The 20,205-nt window shown below is 38.0% G+C and overlaps 1 protein-coding gene across 1 annotated transcript in view; it reads left to right on the top strand.

Annotated features, from left to right (window-relative positions):
* PRKAR2B (protein kinase, cAMP-dependent, regulatory, type II, beta) overlaps window positions 1-19,264 on the top strand; it is a 43,915-nt gene extending 24,651 nt beyond the window's left edge. Inside the window, exons 5-11 of the mRNA XM_010146019.1 lie at window positions 12,028-12,134; window positions 14,287-14,440; window positions 15,694-15,795; window positions 16,358-16,432; window positions 17,172-17,237; window positions 17,403-17,541; window positions 19,000-19,264. Of these exons, the coding sequence (XP_010144321.1) occupies window positions 12,028-12,134; window positions 14,287-14,440; window positions 15,694-15,795; window positions 16,358-16,432; window positions 17,172-17,237; window positions 17,403-17,541; window positions 19,000-19,133 (777 nt within the window). The 3' untranslated portion in view covers window positions 19,134-19,264. The remainder of the gene's footprint in view (window positions 1-12,027; window positions 12,135-14,286; window positions 14,441-15,693; window positions 15,796-16,357; window positions 16,433-17,171; window positions 17,238-17,402; window positions 17,542-18,999) is intronic.
* Window positions 19,265-20,205: the final 941 nt, after the last annotated feature.

Here is a 20,205-nt window from a genome sequence, read left to right as displayed (position 1 = left end):
GGGAAAGAGAAAGGCAATAACAAGGTGTTTACATGATTATTTCACTTAATACAGATACCCTAAAAACCCTACAGATTATTTTCTTCTGTGCAGATAATTTCCTTCCATTGCCTACAAAAACAATTACGGGTTTTCAAGAAAGCGTAAATGTAGTGAATGAATGAGCTGTATCAGACAAAGGTGATAATGCCTCAAAAAAGCACACAATTGTTTAAGGGAAAAAGTGAGTGTATCAATCAAAACATGCATACTGAGGTTGGGATGACTCACAGCACACAAATGCTTTCTTAAGAGAATTGATTCAGTGCTGTCAGGGGAGGGAGCATGGGGGAAAAGGAAATAATTATGTGGAGTTTTCAGTATGAGAACAAAAAGGTTTATATTTGATTCAAGAGGGAGCTAATGGAAAGACCAGCCTGCAGCTCTGTTTAGAAGTCAGGTGCTGTTACAGAAAATGCACATTAATTTGTGATTCAGGTTTCCAGATCCTGCTTTTGTCTGCACAAAGGCTGAGCCCTGACTCTGGGTGCCTTTTCCCAAAGAGATCCTGAGAAGCAGTGAGCCACAGACCCTCAGCTTTGCAGAACCCTGAAGTTAGAGCTATAGGAGGGCATGAAAAGTCTCAGTGTAGGTGCTCAGATTTGTGTGTTCTTGGGACACTAGGGGTCCTGACACAGAAGACTTCCTACCTAACTCCCTCTTGCAGTTTGTTCAATGGATAGTTAATGAGCTGTTCCACTATATTTGTTCAAGCTAAAGTCACCCAAACATTTGCTCCTTCCACTCCTGAATAATTTTGCTGCATAACTTCAAAGATACAAAGTGGTTCTTGGGCATCTGCTCTGGATGTGAAATTGCTTTATTATACATTTTCCTTATTGTTGCTGTGTCCTGGATGTCATGTGATAGCCAGACCATCGTTATGTTAGCCTGCCGATGGCTTTTTGGCAGACCCCTTTTGGTTAGTGTCTGAGCATTTCTCTCTCATGAGTTCTGTGACCCAAGGGATTATTGTGTGCTGCTAGAATCTGCCATGATCTTAGTTTTGAGTTACTGCTTTCCTAGTTGTGGATTTACACAGCGTCTTGGTAGTGTCTGCTTATGGTTTCCATCCTCTGAATGAGTTCCCTCACCAGCAGGTTGAGGGAGGTTCTCCTTCCCCTCTCCTCTGGCCTAGTGAAGCCATACCTGGAGTACTGTGTCCAGTTCTGGGCTCCCCAGTTCAAGAGAGACAAAGGACTACTGGAGAGAGTCCAGCAAAGGGCCATGAGGACGATGAAGGGACTGTAGCATCTCTCTTACGAGGAAAGGCTGAGATACCTTGGTCAGTCTAGCCTGGAGAAGACTGAGTTGGCATCTTATCAACGCTTATAAATGTCTAAAAAGTGTGCGTCAAGAGGAAGGAGCGAGACTCTTTTCAGTGGTGCCCAGCAACAAAACAAGGGGCAACAGGCACAAACTGGAACACAGGAAGTGAGGAAAAGCTTCTTCACTTTGAGGGTGGCAGAGCACTGGAACAGGCTGTCCAGAGAGATTATGAAGTCTCCTCTGGAGATTCTCAAAACCTGCCTGAATGCGATCCTTGCTTTAGGTGACTGTGCTTTAGCAGGGAGGTTGGACTTGATGATCTCCAGAGGTCCCTTCCAACCCCTACCATTCTGTGATTTGGTGATCTGCTTTCCCTTCTAGTGAGAACTAGATATTCTGTCTAAATAGTCATCAGCTACTTTGTCTGCGGGACAGCAATCTACTGAGGGATTACTTCCTCTGTGGAGGTCTTCTCAGGACTGTGCTGCTGTCTCAATGCCATATCCCCTTGATGTTTTTAACTTTTTGCTTCTGAATCAGTTACTTGTAATTGCTAATAGTTCCCACAGCCTGTTCCCGGTGTTTAGCAGAAGACTTCTTAGCTGAGTCCTCCCCTGGTGGAGCTCTGCAATCCAAGGCCTTGAAGTCAGCTTCTGGGATCTCCCAAGTCTTGTCTACCCTCCTTTGCTCAGATTGTCCAGTGGATTAAGAACACTTCTTTCAGCCTCACATCCTTCGCAGACAACATTCTAGAATGTTGAATAAGGTAATTTTTGTAAAGGAGTTTTTCATTATAGCTTTATTCATAAAAGGCATTGGAAAGCTACTGAGCAGGGGGATTAAAATCTAGCCCTCTTCATCTGGCTTTCTCCTTTTGTGGAGCCAAGATCTATAGTCCCCAGGGGACTTCTCCCACTCCTTGTTCTGAAGCTAGGCAGTGACTCAAAAGCTCTGCCACTGTAGTTGCAGTAACTTAAATGTTCCTATTCCAGCTCTCTTCCACCCCTCTGCCTCTCTACCTTGCAGCACAAGCACAAGTGGTGCCAGCTGCTGCAGTTTGCTCTCGTGTATTAGCAAAAATCTCCTTCATCTTGGAAAGAGACAATATCTTCAGCTGCTAAAGCTAAAGTCTCTGGAACAAAAGTCAAGCTGCACATCAATTGCATCTTCACTCCCATTTTTTTTTTTGTCGTATTGAACTACAGCCTCTGTCTGCTGTAGCTCTGTGTATAAAAAACCTTGTTTCAGAGGTCAGTGAGTTAGAGAGAACAAGGCAATGTAAAGTGCTTAATGGCTTTTCCCTGATGGCCTTTTAGCAAGGTGTCAAGCGCCACTCCTAGACAGGGCACTGCTCTGGAACACAGTATAGCAACATCTCCTACAGCGTGATCAGAATTGTGTTCAGTACATGATGCTAAATGGAGTCCAGATTTTCTTAAATCTTTATCTCACTCCAGCACACTGTGTTTTAACTGGAATGGAAGGATAAGATAAGGATATCATTAAAGCAGGAGGAGGAGTTGCAGTAGTTAGGGGGTGACTTACAGTACTGCTCAGCATTTTAATTAAAGAGTCGATCTGAATAGGCAAGAGCCTTCACATAAAGGTAAAAAACAGCAGAACCATTTGCATGTAAGACAAAATGAGAGAGAGGAGAAAAAGATAGCCTTTAGACTTTGGGACAGCTTAGGACTCTAAACACTCACCGCTATCTTGAGCCTGCAATTACCTGATAGCACTGTTTGTCTATCAGATAGGTAAGCTCCTGGAGAATTATTTATAAATATCAGTATTTCACATACTGGCTCTGATCGAAAATAAAGCATGGTATAAAGGAACACTAGCTCTGGTATAATTCCCTAAGCAGCACTCTATGTTTTAAAGGCCACCTTTTATAAATTCCTTAAAGTCTGTGACGTTACTTGAATCATTCTGAAACTTTCTTTTAACTTTGTGGGCTGCTGAGGATGTGACGGATCATTAATGTCAGTTCAGCAAGCCATTCCTGAGTTAAATAAAAAGCACTTAAAAAAAAAATCAGTATTTTAGCTTTTGTTTTTCACCTTTCTGGGGCTTAATCATGGCCCATCTGGTTGCTGACTCTCAGTATCAGTTTTAGCTAGTGTGTAACTATTTTAAAAATTGCTAGAAGAGTATGGATTGAAACATGCACATGCAAAAAGATGAGGGGAAGAGTTTTTTGCAGAGCTTATTGACTGCTTTTTAGATCAGGAAAGTATGAAGAGAAATTCCAGGAGCAGAACTGTGCGGGTGAGTGGATTAAAAGCAAGGAAGGTGCGTTCAGACATTTGTCTTCCTCTCCCCACACTATTAATCTAACCTATCTCAGGTTAACCCATTGCTCTTCTAAATCACCTCCTCCTGTGGTTCTTCCCAGAAAACTTCTTCCTGTTAGGCCCCACGGTATTATTTACTGTTCTTCTTGATCGCCCGTTACACCATTCCCCACAAACCTAGGACTACTTTTGTTCTCTCGGAATTGTCATAGGGTGTCAGGCTGCTTGCTCTACATACATACACAAAGCCTGCTACCACATTTTCTCCTCTGTGCTCCAAATGCTGGAGGTTACTGACAGCGGATTCAGAAGCTGCATGCCCTCCATTTTCACTTCGTATAAGCCAGCAAGAAGAAGATGATGACTTTGGGCCATTACTGGGCATGAGCCCCAAGTCACTATTACTGGACTTTGTCTGTTCAGCCTAGCAACTGTTTTATCACTGGGAGGAATAGCAGCAGCTGTAGCTCATCCAGTGGCCAGCGCAGCCTTCTATACTTCCTTTTTGCAATGCAATTCAGAGAAGTTATTCTTTTGGGATTGTCTTTTAAGAAGAATTTTTGCTAAAGCTGATTAACTGGCTGGTTGGTTTTTCTGTTCCAGTTCCATAGGCCAGCAGTTAAAAAATCAGATGAACCTTTTATTAGAGTAGCAGGTGGCTCAAGGGACTGGTACCATCAAAGGTGTGCTGCACCCTTGCACTTGAAGTTTGAACCCTTTATTTCGCAAAAATCCACAAGCGGTGTTAGATAATCTATTCTCTTTCAGGGAAATTTTATTTTGGAGAGCTTTTCCCTGCTAATGCTTGTAGAGAATACTTTAAATAGGTCTTGACCTTTTTCCAAAAGGTAATAAATTATACATATTCTTCACAAACATACAAGAGCAATTTCTGGGCATATTGCCACTCAGGCACCTGGGGAATTATTATAAGAGAGTACAAATATTGATTAATCAATTTGAATTGATTAACTCAAAGGAAGAGGAAAGCAAGCATAATGCAAATATGCTTTATGAATAGTGGACTCTTATACTTAGGGCCAAAGCATTCCTTGAAATACTAACAGAAGAGTCTCATAATGCTTTTGTGTTCTTAAAACTTTTGGTGAATTAATGGGGATACATATAAGTAAGAGAGAGTCCAGAATGCCTGAACATATTAATGCTCTGCCCTCCGAGATGGCACAAAACTCTTTGCAAACTAATGGGTTACCTTTTCCTTAAACATCACTTTTCTTTCCTAAGGCAAAACTAATGCTTACATCAGATCTAGCAAACAGGGATTCTCTCTATCTTGCCTTTAATCAGTTATTGAAGATGTTCTGTAAAAGAACCTCTCAATGTTCAGCTTAAGAATTTTGGAAACTGCAACTCTGAATTATTCCAGCTATTTTTCAGCAAACAGCTAAAAAAGCCAACTTGCTTAGAGGGGCTAGTTACAAAATATAAAAAGCGGTACTGAGCCTGACTGGTGGGCCTGTGCGTGATATTTGAGAGGCAGAATAGTAACTTAACGTATAAATAGGTGGAGGAAGGTTAAGATAAATTCTCAAGGATAATATTAATACTCAGAAATATTGATTATATATCATAATATAAATTAGATTCTTTAATAGTGAAGAAATAAATGCCTTTTGATTAATCTGCAAGTGGTTATTACACAAGGAAGCTAAACATTCTGAACTGCATCAATAGTGCTGCTAACATTTACATCAGAGTTCCAGGGGAGTATATATTCATGGTTTTCTTCTGAAAAATACATGTGGAGAGCTCAAGACATGAATTCCATAATTTATCTTTCCTCTCCAAGGTCCTGACTTGTTGCTTAAGAACTCCTTTTCTTCCTATGGTTCCCGACCTATATTTTGCTGACTTTATTCTCTCTCTGGTTTTTTTTTTCTCCTTGCTCTTCTGCTATTCTGTCTGATTCATTACCTGCTGAGCATTAATTTGTTGATATTTCTTATTGCTCAAAGTGAGGATAAGTTGGTCAACAGGATGCTGTTTTAACTTGGGCTCATCTTAGTAAAAAGGTTGTAGAAGTAAAGAATAAAGTGGTTTGTTAACTCTATTTGGAGCAGTGGAAGAACTGTGGATTCACTTTGTTCATATAATGGTTCTGTGTCTCAGAACATTGTAATTTTTGCAAGTCACAGAAGGCAGGCAAATCTTGTTACTACTATTGTATGGAAGTGCAAGGTAATCTGATGCCTGCTTAGGTTATGTGGGATGTCTTAGATCTAAACCAGAAATGAACCCAGATTTCCTGCCCACCAGGGAGCACTCCAGCAGCACACTCATCCTTCTTTTGGGAAATTTCCACAGCATATATAATCCGAACGTGTCATCCAGTACTTTTGGGACTTACTGCATCCGGTTTGATAGTTATTGGATCTTACCAGCTCTGCCAAATGCCGGATTAAGATTGTCTTGGTTTGCTGTCAGGAGCCACATAATTTTAATGTACAAATTAGCTGTGCCTTCTATATTGTGTATACCTTTCCTTAAATGTGGGTAAGGATATTTTTCAGAAGTTACTTTTTACATTTGTCATTGTCATGACGTTTGGTGGTGATTGTGTCCTACTTTCCATTTTATCTAGAGTGCTTTCTTTCATTGATTTGGAATATATAGCACTTCATCAGAAAATAAACATTTTTATCAGTAATTCAAACACTGATGTTTCTTGGAAGCCCCAGTGTTTAAAATGGTTTAGTATGGAGAACTTTGTTCTTTATCTGTTTCGAAATGACTCACAGTAAATCTATAAACTGATATTAAGAGGACACACACCTGGCACAGTGGTAGCAAATCACTTGGTAGTCTGGCACTTAAAAGAGCCATTGGCATTTAGGAAGGGCATGTCATGGTCTGCCAGCTCTCCTGAATGTATCAAAAGCTGTCTTGCAAGGACATACGAGTGACTGGATTTTTAATCCCTGTGAAATGTATGCTAAATAAAATGCAGTTTTAATTATACTTAATGTCAATTACCTAACTACTGTTTTTGAAAAAACGCAACATGTGTCTGGAGGACAGTATTTTATGTGGTACAAAGTTTGTGTTAAGAGAGCTGTGAATTATGCAAGTGAGTTTTCACTTGACCTGCCAAGAAGGATGGATTCAGACACTGTTCTGGGGGATGTCCATGGTAAACCAGTTATCATACCGTCTGCGGCTTTGTTCTTCTGCATCTCCTGTCTTTTGTTTGTAACTGATTATTAACATGCACACAATTTTGTACGTTTCAGATACGAAATGGCAATACATCGAGCATATGAAATGGCAATACATTAGGCTTACACATACCTTACTTACACAGGGGCATCCCCACAGGCCTAGGTTCATAAGGGTACCTGGTATCTGAGTTTCACTTCAGGAACAGTAAAATATTTCTTAGTCACTCTTAACAAAATTATTCATAAAACCTCTGCTTAGGTGCTGTGCTGTTCATAGGCACCATGATAACTATCAGAGGTATTTTTTGATATTAAAGTTCTGCTTCTATGCTAGAGGTTCATGTGGCCGCCACAGGATAAAGAGGAAGAGTGGGCAATTACTTTTTGCCACAAGTGTGTAGTGTGTAGAATATGTAGCACATGAAGGCTGTCAGAGAGCATTAGGCTCCTAGTGAAATGTGGATGAAGAGCATCCGTGTAACTGCTGTTGAACAGAGAGAGCTTGCAAAGCACAACAAAGAGGACAAACTAGCAAAGATTGCAGTTGAGGTAGGTTGCAGATGGGAGTTTGAATGGGAACTGGAAACAGTGTGCAAGATAGTGTAAGACTGATAGAGTTGGTGCAGTGACAGTGATGATGGGCCACAGCGAGTGCTCCCCAGCCCCAGCTGGACCGGCCAGCCATGGGACATCTAGAGGTTTCAACCGGTATCCATAGGTAGGGTGTGACTATCTCAGTCTCAGGCTGCTGGGAGTTGCAGGTGTCTCTCCTGAGGCTGGGGTGGCTTCACCTATGGGAGATTTGCTGTGGTCAGAGTGCTGAGCTGCCAGCTGAAGGAACTGCAGAAGGACATTGAGAAGGACTGTGTAGTATCAGGCAGGACAAACAGGAGCTTGACAGCATCTTTCAGTCCACTGAAGAGACAAGAGTGCCTTACTACAGCAGATGGAGACACCAATCTGTTGATCAGACCTGCTCTCAAGTGGTGCTGTGACACGATAAGATAAAATGTGCTCAAGCTGAAATACAAAATACCCCTGATTTAGTTTAAGAAAACCCTTTTTTTAATCTGAGGGTGATCAAATGCTGGAACAGGTTGCCTAGAGAGGTTTTAGCATTACTTTACATGTTTTGGGACTAAAAAGCTAAGAATACATGCTAACTGTTTTTTACTAGTTAACAGTCATAGACACATACCTTCATCCTAAATGCTTCCTTAGTTCAGTATTTTGAAGGCTTTAACTACAGGGGAAAATGTAATTTGATTGACTAGAAATACAGATTTTGTTTGTCAGGAAATTAAGATGGATGCCCAAAGGCAGAGTTTGACTGACTACAGTAGGTCATGTTACTCTTAAAATTTTCCATTTTTGTTACCTTTCTTCAGTTCTGTAATTGGTAACCACAAACCAGATCAGAGGACACTCTCTGTCCCTGAAGCCATGCGGTGCAGTATGATATATACATACAGCTAAACTCTCTCGTACCTTCCTCTCCTCCTAGCCCCACCAAAGCAAGCAACTCACCAAGGTGGTTTTATACTGGGAAGAAGCTCTGGCTCAAGCACTCCTCCAAGCCATGACCAGGGACTGTCACGAGGACTGATAGTTGGCACAAGCCAAAACAGTTCCAGCTGTGCTGACAGTTGTGCCAAGAGCAAATCAGCTCAGCCTATACCATGTCAGTGCTTGAGTTGATCGCCTGGTCCTGTTGAGTTTGTACTTCATAGTGTGGTCCCTGATTCTGACTGATCTAAATATGCAAAAGAACTTTATGAGCACAGTTCGTAAAACCTAAGGTAGGTACCATCTTGGTCGAAGTAAGAGAGGGAAGAAAACCACGTCATCTCCACTTTAGGTGATATGAGAGTGATCATGCTGGCTGGTGCTGATAAGGGAGCTAATGCACCTTTGCAGTCCTGCTTCCCAGCAGTTAAATCCATACTTGAAAGCAAGGGTGATTGAGATGGTAATGACGGCTGTAACTATGGCATGTTTATTCACTTGTCTAGTAAATTATTTTGTGAAATCATTCTCCCATTGAATCCCAGTTGTTAGAGTTTTTGAGAGAAATGCTGTAACTACACTTGAAAAAAAGAAAATAGATTCGTAGATTAATTTGGTTTGTATTGTGAATGCGTCTTTCAGAAAATCTGATTTCCCATTCAGTCTCCTTACTTTAAGGAAGTTAAAATATTTTCTTTATCACAAAGGATGGTGATCAAAGTGTGCTTTCATGGCAACAACCCAAGGTTGCCATAATTTTCTCAAAAATGTTCCTTTTTTTGAAGCATTTACATACTTCACAGTTTAGAACAAAAAAAAATTCCAAACAAAACCCAATGCATATATTAATCAGACTATATAAAGAAACATTATAGAAACAACCACATTTCAAATCATTTAAACTTGGTTTGGTTCTTTATATTTGTAGAGTGCCTTATCTTTAAAAATAGATGCTTTATTATATTTGAAAAAACTGTATTAAGATCATGACATTTTAGCAGAAGTCACAAGGATTGCACAACATACATGTTTAATTCTTCAGACTCTTTACAAATTTTATTTCTGTTAAAACATTTATCATGTTTTTAAAGTATCATTCTTTAGAATGCTGATTACCAGATTGCCACAGCATAGGACATCAAACACTGATGCAGAAGACCTCTTCCTGTCTTCATTTGACGTGCATTTTTAAAGCTAGAACTCTTTAAGGAAGAAAAGCTTTCAGACTGCACCATTTTACAAAATGCCAGAATTAATTCTCAGTATGATAACGGATTACTTTTTAATTCTAAAATTACCCATCTTTATCCTTTCAAAGTAACTATGGAGGGTGCCAGTACATTGAGCCTCAGTCTGGCAGAGGATCAAGAGAATTCACATAGAGCAAGCTGGGCAAGCAAGTTTTGTAATTCTCATGGTAAAAGCAAAAATCACATGTCTGGTTTGGTTGTTGCAGTCTGCTCTATCTTAATTTAACATGGAAAGCTTCGGGAAAGGGGACAGTTGTCTTTAAGTTAGTTGCAATTTATTTAGAAAGTGAAAGTACGTGTGCAATATGTAAGCAGATAACAGACAGTTCTCAAATGCATTAAATGCCTTTAAAGTGTTTAAAACATTTTTTAAAAGGGAATTGTATTTGTGAATTCTAGTCAGCTGTCTAAAAAAGTCATAGATTTACCTACCAGAAAAGTTGTGTTTGGGTGAGCTTGATTCATAATTATGAGATTGAAAATGTTTTAACCTAAAATCTGAGATGAAGCTGAATGAAGCTGATATGAATGAAGATTATAACTGTATGTTTTATTTCTTCAGTACTATAAGTAGCAATTTTGTGAGTTTAGTCTTTTTTCCAAGATGTCTTTGGAGTGTTATTTTAATTTCTGAGGATCAGGGCTCATAAATACATTTTTCTTGCACTGCTTGCATTTAGAGGATAACATATAACTTCTATCCTCCATAAGGTAGGGAACATTCTGTATGTTCTTACTTCTTTCCAAATGGCAGCCAAGGGCTATTGGAGGAGGAGCCACTGCCAATTCGGAGACAAAGCAAGGGGATGGGAATGTGCTGCTTCAGATGCTTTAGACAACTAACCAATGTTAGGTCAGTTTTCCAGATTCTGTAGTTCCTTTTCGTGTACAGAAGGAGAACTGAAAAGACTGAGGTAATATTACCTATTAATTTAAGCATGATTGTTTTTAAAAGGCAACTCCTGTACCCAGTTTTCCATGTCTTCCAATGGCAGCCGCACACACTTTTCTCTGAAATGAACTATAACCCATGTACTGATAGCAAAATGATACTTCTTTTTGCAAATACATACCTGTCTATGGTAAAAAAGGTACTAAACAGAGACATAGTTGGATGATTCGTTTGCTAGCTTAGGTAGGCTGCATGATGTCTTACGGTGTTTTACCACGATCAGCTGTACTAAGGATGGATGTTGCCATTCTGTTGTTCTGTGCCCACACACAATGAACTCTGTGAAGTAAAATTATATTTAGCTTCCATTTTTAAAAAAGACTTGGATGACACTGTAGTGCTGATATTTTTAAAAGATTTGAGTGAGGAAATTCAACAGAATAAGCATGGCATTCATTCCACCTAAATTTTGTCTGTCTAAAAATTGTCTAACTGTGAGTTACAGTAGATCTCTCTGTCATTAGAGGACAGAAAGGGGGTTCTCTAAGAGTATGATTCTGAGCTATCTAGTGTGGTTACCTCTGTTCATGGGCTGCAGAAGGATGCTGGAGGACTGGCTGAGGCTGGTCTCGTTTGGAAAGCAAATGCCTTCTTTCAGTGGCTGGAAATGCTGTGAATTGAGCTGTTGTAAAATGCTTGGGGACCTAAATCTACAGGCTTTTCTTTACCATGGTTTTCACTAGAACCTGCTTGTTCTATTATAATACATACTTAATAAGTTTCAAAACACAGAGGGTTTTGTGTTTATTGTCAGAATTGTGGGTATATTGATGGATAAACTGAAAGTAAAATTTAAATTACTAACTTGTGTTTTTGAGATTCATATTGTTAATCCACAGTTAGCTGTGTTTGGGTTTTTTTAGACGTGAATAGTTAAGTTTAGCACATTTACACCAAACACGACAAATTACGTTATTAGTGATTTGTTTTGAATAATAGACAGTCATAATTCAGATGATGACATTTTGTTAGTCTGTTAACATTTCTCTCTAAACATTTGTATTCCCTTCAAATTAACGAAGTAGTTTTATAGCTTCGTGTACATTCCTACTTCCCAATGAGTCTAGCATTTACTTACTCAACCACAGCACTGCAGACCTTTGTGGTTACATCTATCCCAACATTGTGCAGGCATTGTATAATTTACATTTTCAAAATACTCTACAATGATTTTGAAACTGGTAAGTGTATTATTTGCAATAAGGGATACAGTTTTTTCTTTTAACTGTAAAAATGTTATGCAGTTGTGAAGGGTGAAACTCTGTCTTTGCAATTTATATTGCAGGCAAGATCTATGTTATTGGCAGGGACAAGAAGGGAAGCTGGGTTCTCTGAACACTGGAAGAGGAAAAAGCTAACACTGAATACTAAATAAAACTGTCTTTCTGATTGATCCATGCATTTCTGTAGCATGAAATATTTTCTGCCCATGAACATTTTTTATCTGCATATTGGGAAGCTGGACAGTTAGTTGATTTGAGGAGTACAATTTTAAAAGCAGACGATAATTTCTTTGTCTTTGTTCTTTTAAATAGGAACAGATGTCTCAGGTGTTAGATGCAATGTTTGAAAAGCTGGTTGAAGGAGGGGAACATGTCATTGATCAAGGGGATGATGGTGACAACTTCTACGTCATTGATAGGTGAATTGCTGTGTCTTATTATAGTACAAAGTATTATGCAAAAGTCCATTGAGAAAAATCTATTTCTCTATTTAACTCTTACGTATGTTTGCATGGGAGAAAGAAAAAAGAACACATATGAACCAATATAGCTCTGTCTGAGCAGTTTTTGAAAGGAGGCAGCTTTTTCATATGGAAATATGTCCCTGTCCTCTTTATGTATTGCTAGATCCTAAAGGCTGGATTTTTTGGTTGCATGGTTTTTAGATTTTTTTTCCCCTTGGAAAGAGATCTAACACAAAACACAACTGGAGAAGTTTTACAGCTCAGTGTTTGAAATCTTACTGCATTTCAATACCATCTGTAGGCTTTCTTGTTCACAAGAATATCATTAGATCTCAGGTAGCTAATTCATTACTCTTTATTTGGAGATCTGTACCAGAAAAGGCAGGTAACTAAGTAAAATCCTAGATATTGATTACTGTTGTATCCAGTGAGTTAGGAAGAGCATTTACCTTGGCACCCTTCACTAGTCTGTTGGCACAGGATCCAGCCAGGCTGTCCCAAAACACCTTTGCTTATTTGTACCTTTAGTTTTAGGCTACCACAATGATTTCTGAGAGTGTTTGAAAGGAATATTATGCTAGAACTCTAGAAGAAATGCAAAGGTTTTTGGTCATTGTAGATCAGCATAAATAGCCCGTCAAAGGAGGTGATTATCCTCCTGTATTTACCATTGGTGTGGCCTCACCTTGTGCTCTGTGTGCAGTTCTGGACCCCACAATTTAAGAAGGACATGAAGGTCCTTAAACCTGTCCTGAGGTGGGCAGCAAAGCTGGTGAAAGGGCTGGAAGGAATGTCCTATGAGGAGCAGCTGAGGACTTTGGGCTTGTCTGGTCTGTAGAACAGGAGGCTGAGGTGTGACCTCATTTGCTCTCTACAGCTTCCTGAGGAGGGGAAGTAGAGAGGGAGGTGCTGGGCTCTTCACCCCGGTATCCAGTGAGAGGATGTGAGGGAATGGTTCAAAGCTGTGCCAGAGGAGGTTTAGACTGGACTTTAGGAAGCATTTCTTTACAGGGAGGCTGGTCAAGCACTGGAACAGCTTTCCTAGAGAAGTGGTCAATGCCCCAAGGCTGTCAGTGTTTAAGAGGTGTTTGGACAATGCCCTTAATAACATGCTTTAACTTTTGGTGAGCCCTGAACTGCTCAGGCAGCTGGACTAGACAACTGCTGCAGGTCCCTTCCAACTGAAATAGTCAACCAGAAGATCACAGAAATATGTCAGGATTCTTTGCTGAAGAGTCAATGCTTTTCAGCTTTGTGAGATTTACAGTTTGTCATCTCTTTTCCAAAAAGCTGCAGGGACTCTACTGTATTCTGTCAGCCTTGCAGTTTTTAGGTGCAGTGAATAACCTCTGAGTCCCTTATCAATGAAATCATTGTACAGATTTTTGCATTACATTCACATGATTTATCAACACGTACCACACAAATATTCAGTGCTGAACAAAAGCCCCACTGGCTCAGCATCAGTAGGGATGGCTATGTCAAGTTTTACAAGATACCAGATTTTACTGCATTCCCAAAGCGGGAAAAAAAAAAGTTACTAATTTAGTAATGGGGAGAAAAAATCCACAATATATTAGATAAATACATATCTTTATTTCATAATCTTATGTTGCTTTTCTTATACATTCCTTCTGTTTCCTGCATCTCCTCTATTTATTACATTATAAATTACTACCTTAAAATATTTTAAATGTTAAATAACTTGTATTATTATTTCAACAATCATAGCATAGCAATTTTTGCAAAGACTTGTTACATTTGTATTAAATGTATTTAAAATGAAATTAAGAAACACGTACTAAGTTAGAACTTAATTTTTAATAAGTTCTGGTGATCAGTGGATCACTGTACATCCAGCCTATCTTTAAACTAAGCTAATGAAAAAACTAATAACCCTATCCTACCTTTTAAAAAGGAACTACTTTTATTATGCATGGAAGTGATTGAGATGTCTCTGCAAGGTGCTTAATATAATTTTAAAAAGTAAATGTATATTTCAAATGCTTTATCTTTGGAATTCATGATATAAAAAATACACTGAGCAACGGCTTAGCAAAGACCAGGACTGGATTCTACTCACTATATTTATATATTTTATTAACAGAGGTACATATGATATTTACGTAAAATGCGATGGTGTTGGGAGGTGTATTGGAACCTATGATAACCGGGGAAGTTTTGGTGAGTTGGCCTTAATGTACAATACACCCAGAGCAGCTACAATTATAGCTACCTCCCCTGGTGCCATCTGGGGTTTGGTAAGTGAAATGCTTGTTTTAAGATATTATTCATTTTAATTCTTTTATATAAATTGCACTGGTATGCTATTTCAGCATTTTAAAAAATGAATTATAATTTTGGAAAGTTTAGTTTTAAAAATTCTGAGAAGACACGACACAACACTGTCTTTTACCAGAATCCACAGAAGCAAACCTGAGGCTTAAGAAACTGAATTTTTTTAAAAACCAGTGTTTTATTCTATTTTAATGATAATTTCTCAAACTGCAAACCCCTTGACAAATTACTTAGACACATATATAAAAGTTTTTCCCACATCCTTTGGTTTCAGAGTAAAATTCAGGTTATTTATCAGTGTTACACTATCTGGATCTTTGTCAACAGTATGTAGAACTTACCAGAGGAGTAAAACTGGGATAGCCATCTTCTTTGAGGTGTACGTGTCAGTCTAAGGACTGATAACGTTTTCCTCTTGAAGTGCGATGCATAGTTTTTAACCGACTTAATCCATATGACTTTTGGGATCATGGCACAGTTTGGGATGCTTTAAGAATGGCTTTTAATTAGATTGGGCTGTACTGGCCAGCAAGTTCCACCTGTAGCAGCGAAGGCACGCAAAACATTTCACCTCTGTCACCAGGACACAGTCATATGAAGTAAAGAGAAGAAAACATTATCTGCGGAGTTTTTCCATCTGTTTGCTTCACTGGGGTTGCCACATACTAAGGAATGTCCAGTTGGCTCTTTAGGGCAGCAAAGAGTCTTCTGCTGAAACAGCAGAAAGTGGGCTGTGACCTAAGACCCAGACCCATGTATTTTGGTATTGTTTGTGTAATAATATAAAAACCTCTTTCAGTACTTACCAGTGTCTATGGGGGCTCCAGATAATGAGCAAACTTTGTAAATTTAACATTTAAATATTGAGGATTTCTTAAATATCTGAAATGACGCACTCAGCGTTCGTTGTGTAGCCAGCCTTTCTAAGGCAGACTCGCCACCCTCTGTGTGTAAACTCTATACGTACTCTCTGCCGAAGGGCAGAGAAGCTTTTCACAGCGTCAGTCGGATCAGCAGCTTAACTTTAGGAGCTCTTGATTGACCTCTAGAGGAATCTTTCTCAACTGACTGTATGGGATGACTAGCCAGCTAGTTTTACGGCTACACTGAGTGACTAAAATCAGGTGATTTGAATATGTTCAGCCATTTCTAAAGTATTTTCCAGCACATGCGTATATTCTGTTAATAATCTCTCTTTTTCTCTTGGTGTTTACAGGACAGAGTAACATTCCGAAGAATCATTGTAAAAAATAATGCCAAAAAAAGAAGAATGTATGAAAATTTTATTGAGTCATTGCCATTCCTTAAATCTTTAGAAGTAAGATTTCTATTGCATTATGTTGATGGCTGTATCAGGTACCTGATAAGATTCTGGTTTTGCAGAGTTTAAATTTGCAATTCAAATTTTCTTCACAATAAATTTTCGCATACTTTGTTTTGGAGAAAGACCATTTTTTTTTGTATTTCTAAATTTTCAGGATAAAGAACTATTGTTAATATTTTTTTTTAAATGTATTTTTTTTTTACCTCTACCTTCATTTTCTTAAGCTAAATTTTTCTAAATATTAACCGATAAAATTAAACAATGACATAGGAAATTTTTTAATGTTTTCATTTAACAGCTATATTTTTATAGGCATGCTTTTCTAAAAATAATTTTTTGAGACTTGCGATATATACACTTCTTACAAGAATGGAAGCTCTGTCAAAACATCTAGGTGTCTATACGTCCTCGAACGCAGTTCAGCAGTTCTTCATTTTTTTATGATTATCAAAAAAGGAAAATAAAGATATGCTATTCTGTGCAAAGACTCTTGAAAAGAAATACCATATCGTAATGTTAACTAAATATTTCTTACATTTTCTTTTTCTAAATGAAGGTATCTGAGCGCTTAAAAGTGGTTGATGTGATTGGCACCAAAGTGTACAAAGATGGAGAACAGATCATTGCTCAGGTACAGTTTATTGCCTGTTTTAGTTTTTCTTGTCCAATGAGTAACGATTATCACGTTATTTGTAGGCTGTATATACTTTTAAACTATGTTTTTCTTTCTCAGATAAAACAAAATCGATAAATATTTCAGCTAAAAGACCTGATTATTTTATTTTGGAAGCCAGTATTTCACTCAGGGTATTTTGGATAAAGGAGTCAACATTTTTAGTTTTAGTTTAGAAATTCAAATTATGTGAAAGAATGATTGCTTCTAATAAAGAGTACTGAAGACTGACCTTGGTTTTGTTGTTAAAATATGATAATCTTTTGAAGAAGAATGCAGGCATGCACTCTTCAGGGAAGTCAACTGAGACTGATTTGTCCCACAGTAATTGCTGGATATCAGATAGCCCTTGGAGGCTTTTTTATACTGGGAACTCTGTAAGGGAGATAATTTGGAAGGAATACAAAGGTGGAGAAACAGGAGTAAGGATCCTAAAATCTTCCATAGCACAGTTTTCCTCTGCTTTTTGTATAAGGCACAGTCAGATATGTCTTTTCATAGAAAGGCCTCGCTCTCACCTCTGTATAGATGTTTTGTTTATTATGTGCCTAGGTTTTCACATTAGAAGTGATTTCTTTTGCAGGTGTCAAAAAGATGAGCTTCAAGGAACTGACTGCAAATATTTTAATGTTATCATGAAACTAAAAGGAAATTTCACATTTCCTTTACTCACTTTATTTTTTTTTCTCTTGTACAGGGTGACTTGGCTGATTCTTTCTTCATTGTGGAATCCGGAGAAGTAAGGATTATAATGACAAGGAAGGTAAACATCTCTGAAACACAGAGTTTTATTTTTTTAAATCTTGATGTATTCTAAGTGTTAAACAGCAGTGACACCATTGTTGCTAATTTTGCTTATGCAATCCTGAGTTCAGCACATCTCTCTCTCATTCTCTTGCTTCCTTTCTTTTTTTACCTGGTATCTCAGGGTAAACAAGATGTAGAAGAGAATGGAGCAGTTGAAATAGCTCGATGCTCAAGAGGACAATATTTTGGAGAACTTGCTCTTGTAACTAACAAGCCGCGAGCCGCTTCTGCATTTGCTCTTGGCACTGTCAAATGTTTAGGTATTGTTCAATAATATTTTATATCTAATATAAAATGATATATAATCTGTGTAGCTGGTTTTATTGTAAACTCTTTATCCAGAACACAAGATTTAATTATATTTACCTGAATAAGACTTTTTAAGCACATCGTCTATTACTGTGCATTATTATTTACATTATTTATCTGCAAAAAAATATTTGCAGTTGATAACTGGTATTATACACAAATTCTCTAGTGTATCTCTTACCACATGGTAGTAAAAATTGTTTCAGGACAGCACAGAGAATATTGCTGCAAACCATTTATAGCTATCAGATAAATGTCTAATACTCTGCAGAAAGGTAAATTATTTATTTTCTCAGTAGACTGACCCTCATCCAAGAAATGACTGTGATAAAAATCCTGTCCCATTTTATCACCATGATTTAAAGCTTTAACAAATTATTTGTCTTCACCAGCTTTTAATTTAACCATTCCACCACACTCTAGTCTCAGGCACAGGAAAAGCAAAGTCCATAGGAGTTGTGCTCGTAAATTGCTTTTCGTGGTCTAATATTTAACTCCTAAATATTTGTATCTAATTACTGTAATTACTGGAAACTGCAAAGACAGATTTGACATTCTTGAATGGTAGTTTGATTACCAAGCCAGGAACCACGAAGTTTCCCACTTACTTATAGAACTGTTGGTTTTTTAACATCCTTATCTCCAAACAAACAGAGATTGTCGGGTAATAAAGGTCAGAGATGACTGAGAGGAAAGAATAAGAGGCAGTGGAGGGGAGGAGTGTCATTACCTAGTATGGGTACTGGCCAAACAGCAGAAATCTGCAACTTTTCTCAGGAGCCATGAGACTACAGGCCACCAGGTTGAAAGCTGGTTGAAGCATGAAGTTTCCTTCCTGGCATATTGGCTAGAAATATAGAGGGTAACATTATGTGATCAGATAAGGAAAGTGTTCTGGTCAGCTAGACATTGACAGCGCATGAGTTACTGTCTCCACTTTTTCGTACGTTTGCTGAGAAGTATGTATTACAGTTTCCATCGTGGGTGGAAGCAAGTAAAAACAGCAAGGAAATATGCTAAGTTAGACCCCAGATACAGCCAACGACATCAGCAAAGAATGTGTTTTTGAAATCTCAGAGGTCATAGAACCATATTCTGTGGAGGAATTCAGACCCCTCCAGACTTCTTCAGCAGCTCTTGGGTGACATAATTCTCAATATGGAAATATTTTCTAAATAAGAAGTTCAGCAAATTCTAAGTCTATTTATCAAGTGCCAAGACAGCAGTGTGTTGGTTGGTACTGGTTTTGCTAACGGTTAGGTGGTTCTCTTCTGTGAAAACCAGGTATATGCCTCAGTAATATCTGTCCTGTTATTAATTAAAATTTTACATTGGAATGTCGTAAACACCAAGATCAGTGTCTGCAACTGACGAGCATGTTATCTTCTTTCTCTCCCCTTTTATCTTAGTTATGGATGTGCAGGCATTTGAAAGGCTTTTGGGACCTTGTAAGGAAATTCTGAAAAGAAACATTGCAAACTATGAAGAGCAGCTCGTTGCTCTGTTCGGAACAAACATGGACATTGCTGATACCAGTGCATGAACTAAACATTGGAGTGACAAGATCTGTTACAAGAATATAGCACAGTAGTGGTTAGTCCACTGAGAAATTGTCTCTCTTCCTATAGATGCCAAGCATTTTCCGTGATTTTATGAGTGGGCGTGGGAGTATTTTTTTTACTTATTACAGTGGAAATACTAGTAAACAAAACGGGAATTTAATAAATTGTGGGCTTGATTTTTGAAAGTGCTTAGCACTGATGGTTTCATCTGGCATTAAGATGGCCCTTAGTAGCACAGCACCTTTGATAATTAAGTCCTTTAACACAGCATTTCCTTAAAGAGTAGATTTCAAAAAACCCACATGTGATAAACTTGTTAAAACAGCTTCGGTTCTTCAAATAGGTTACAACTTTTCTGGAAAGACTGTTAAGTTTGTATGTGATCTGTTGAAAGTATTAGTGCACACAAAGTGTTTATATGTGTTAATACAGAAGATATACAGTAGATACTACCTTCTGACTATTACAGTTGTCATGATTTTATGTTGCATTTATCACAGATGTAGTGGATCACGAGATAAAGCATGACAATGCATTTTGCGTAACGCTCATGACCCAAATATGGTTTTTAATATTTTGTAATTTGTTTTAAAGTCCTCTTTGTTTAATATGTCATGTTTCAGCACGACATTGTAATATCTTATGCAATTTAGAGGACTTGTATATTTTTGCAATAAACTGCATTTTTTATTGGGTACATGTATTCTGTACAGTCTAGAGTGAGGACAGCTGACAAATTAACCTTAATGCTTTAAAAGCAAAGGCATAGGTCATTGTCATGTTCTACCTAATCATACATAACCTACATTGTTTTCTTCTCCCTTGTTTTATATTTATGCACTTTGTTGTCTTGATCTATGCTTGTTATTAATTTTTTTAGATCTCACTTTTTTTTATCTGTTAAATCTTTTACCTATTCCAAATGAAATTATCTCTGTATATCTCTCTTCTTGCAGTCTAATCTTAGCCATCAAAGACCAGATTCAATTACTGAAGTGACTGATATGGAAAGCCATGCTAAACTATGCTTGTCCTTGAAAGTCCTTGAAAAAT

The sequence above is a fragment of the Buceros rhinoceros genome, unplaced genomic scaffold (assembly GCF_000710305.1).
Source record: "Buceros rhinoceros silvestris isolate BGI_N320 unplaced genomic scaffold, ASM71030v1 scaffold312, whole genome shotgun sequence".
Taxonomy (NCBI): domain Eukaryota; kingdom Metazoa; phylum Chordata; class Aves; order Bucerotiformes; family Bucerotidae; genus Buceros; species Buceros rhinoceros.
The sequence above is the reverse complement of the archived record's forward strand: the minus strand, read 5'-3'. Positions and strand labels throughout refer to the sequence as shown.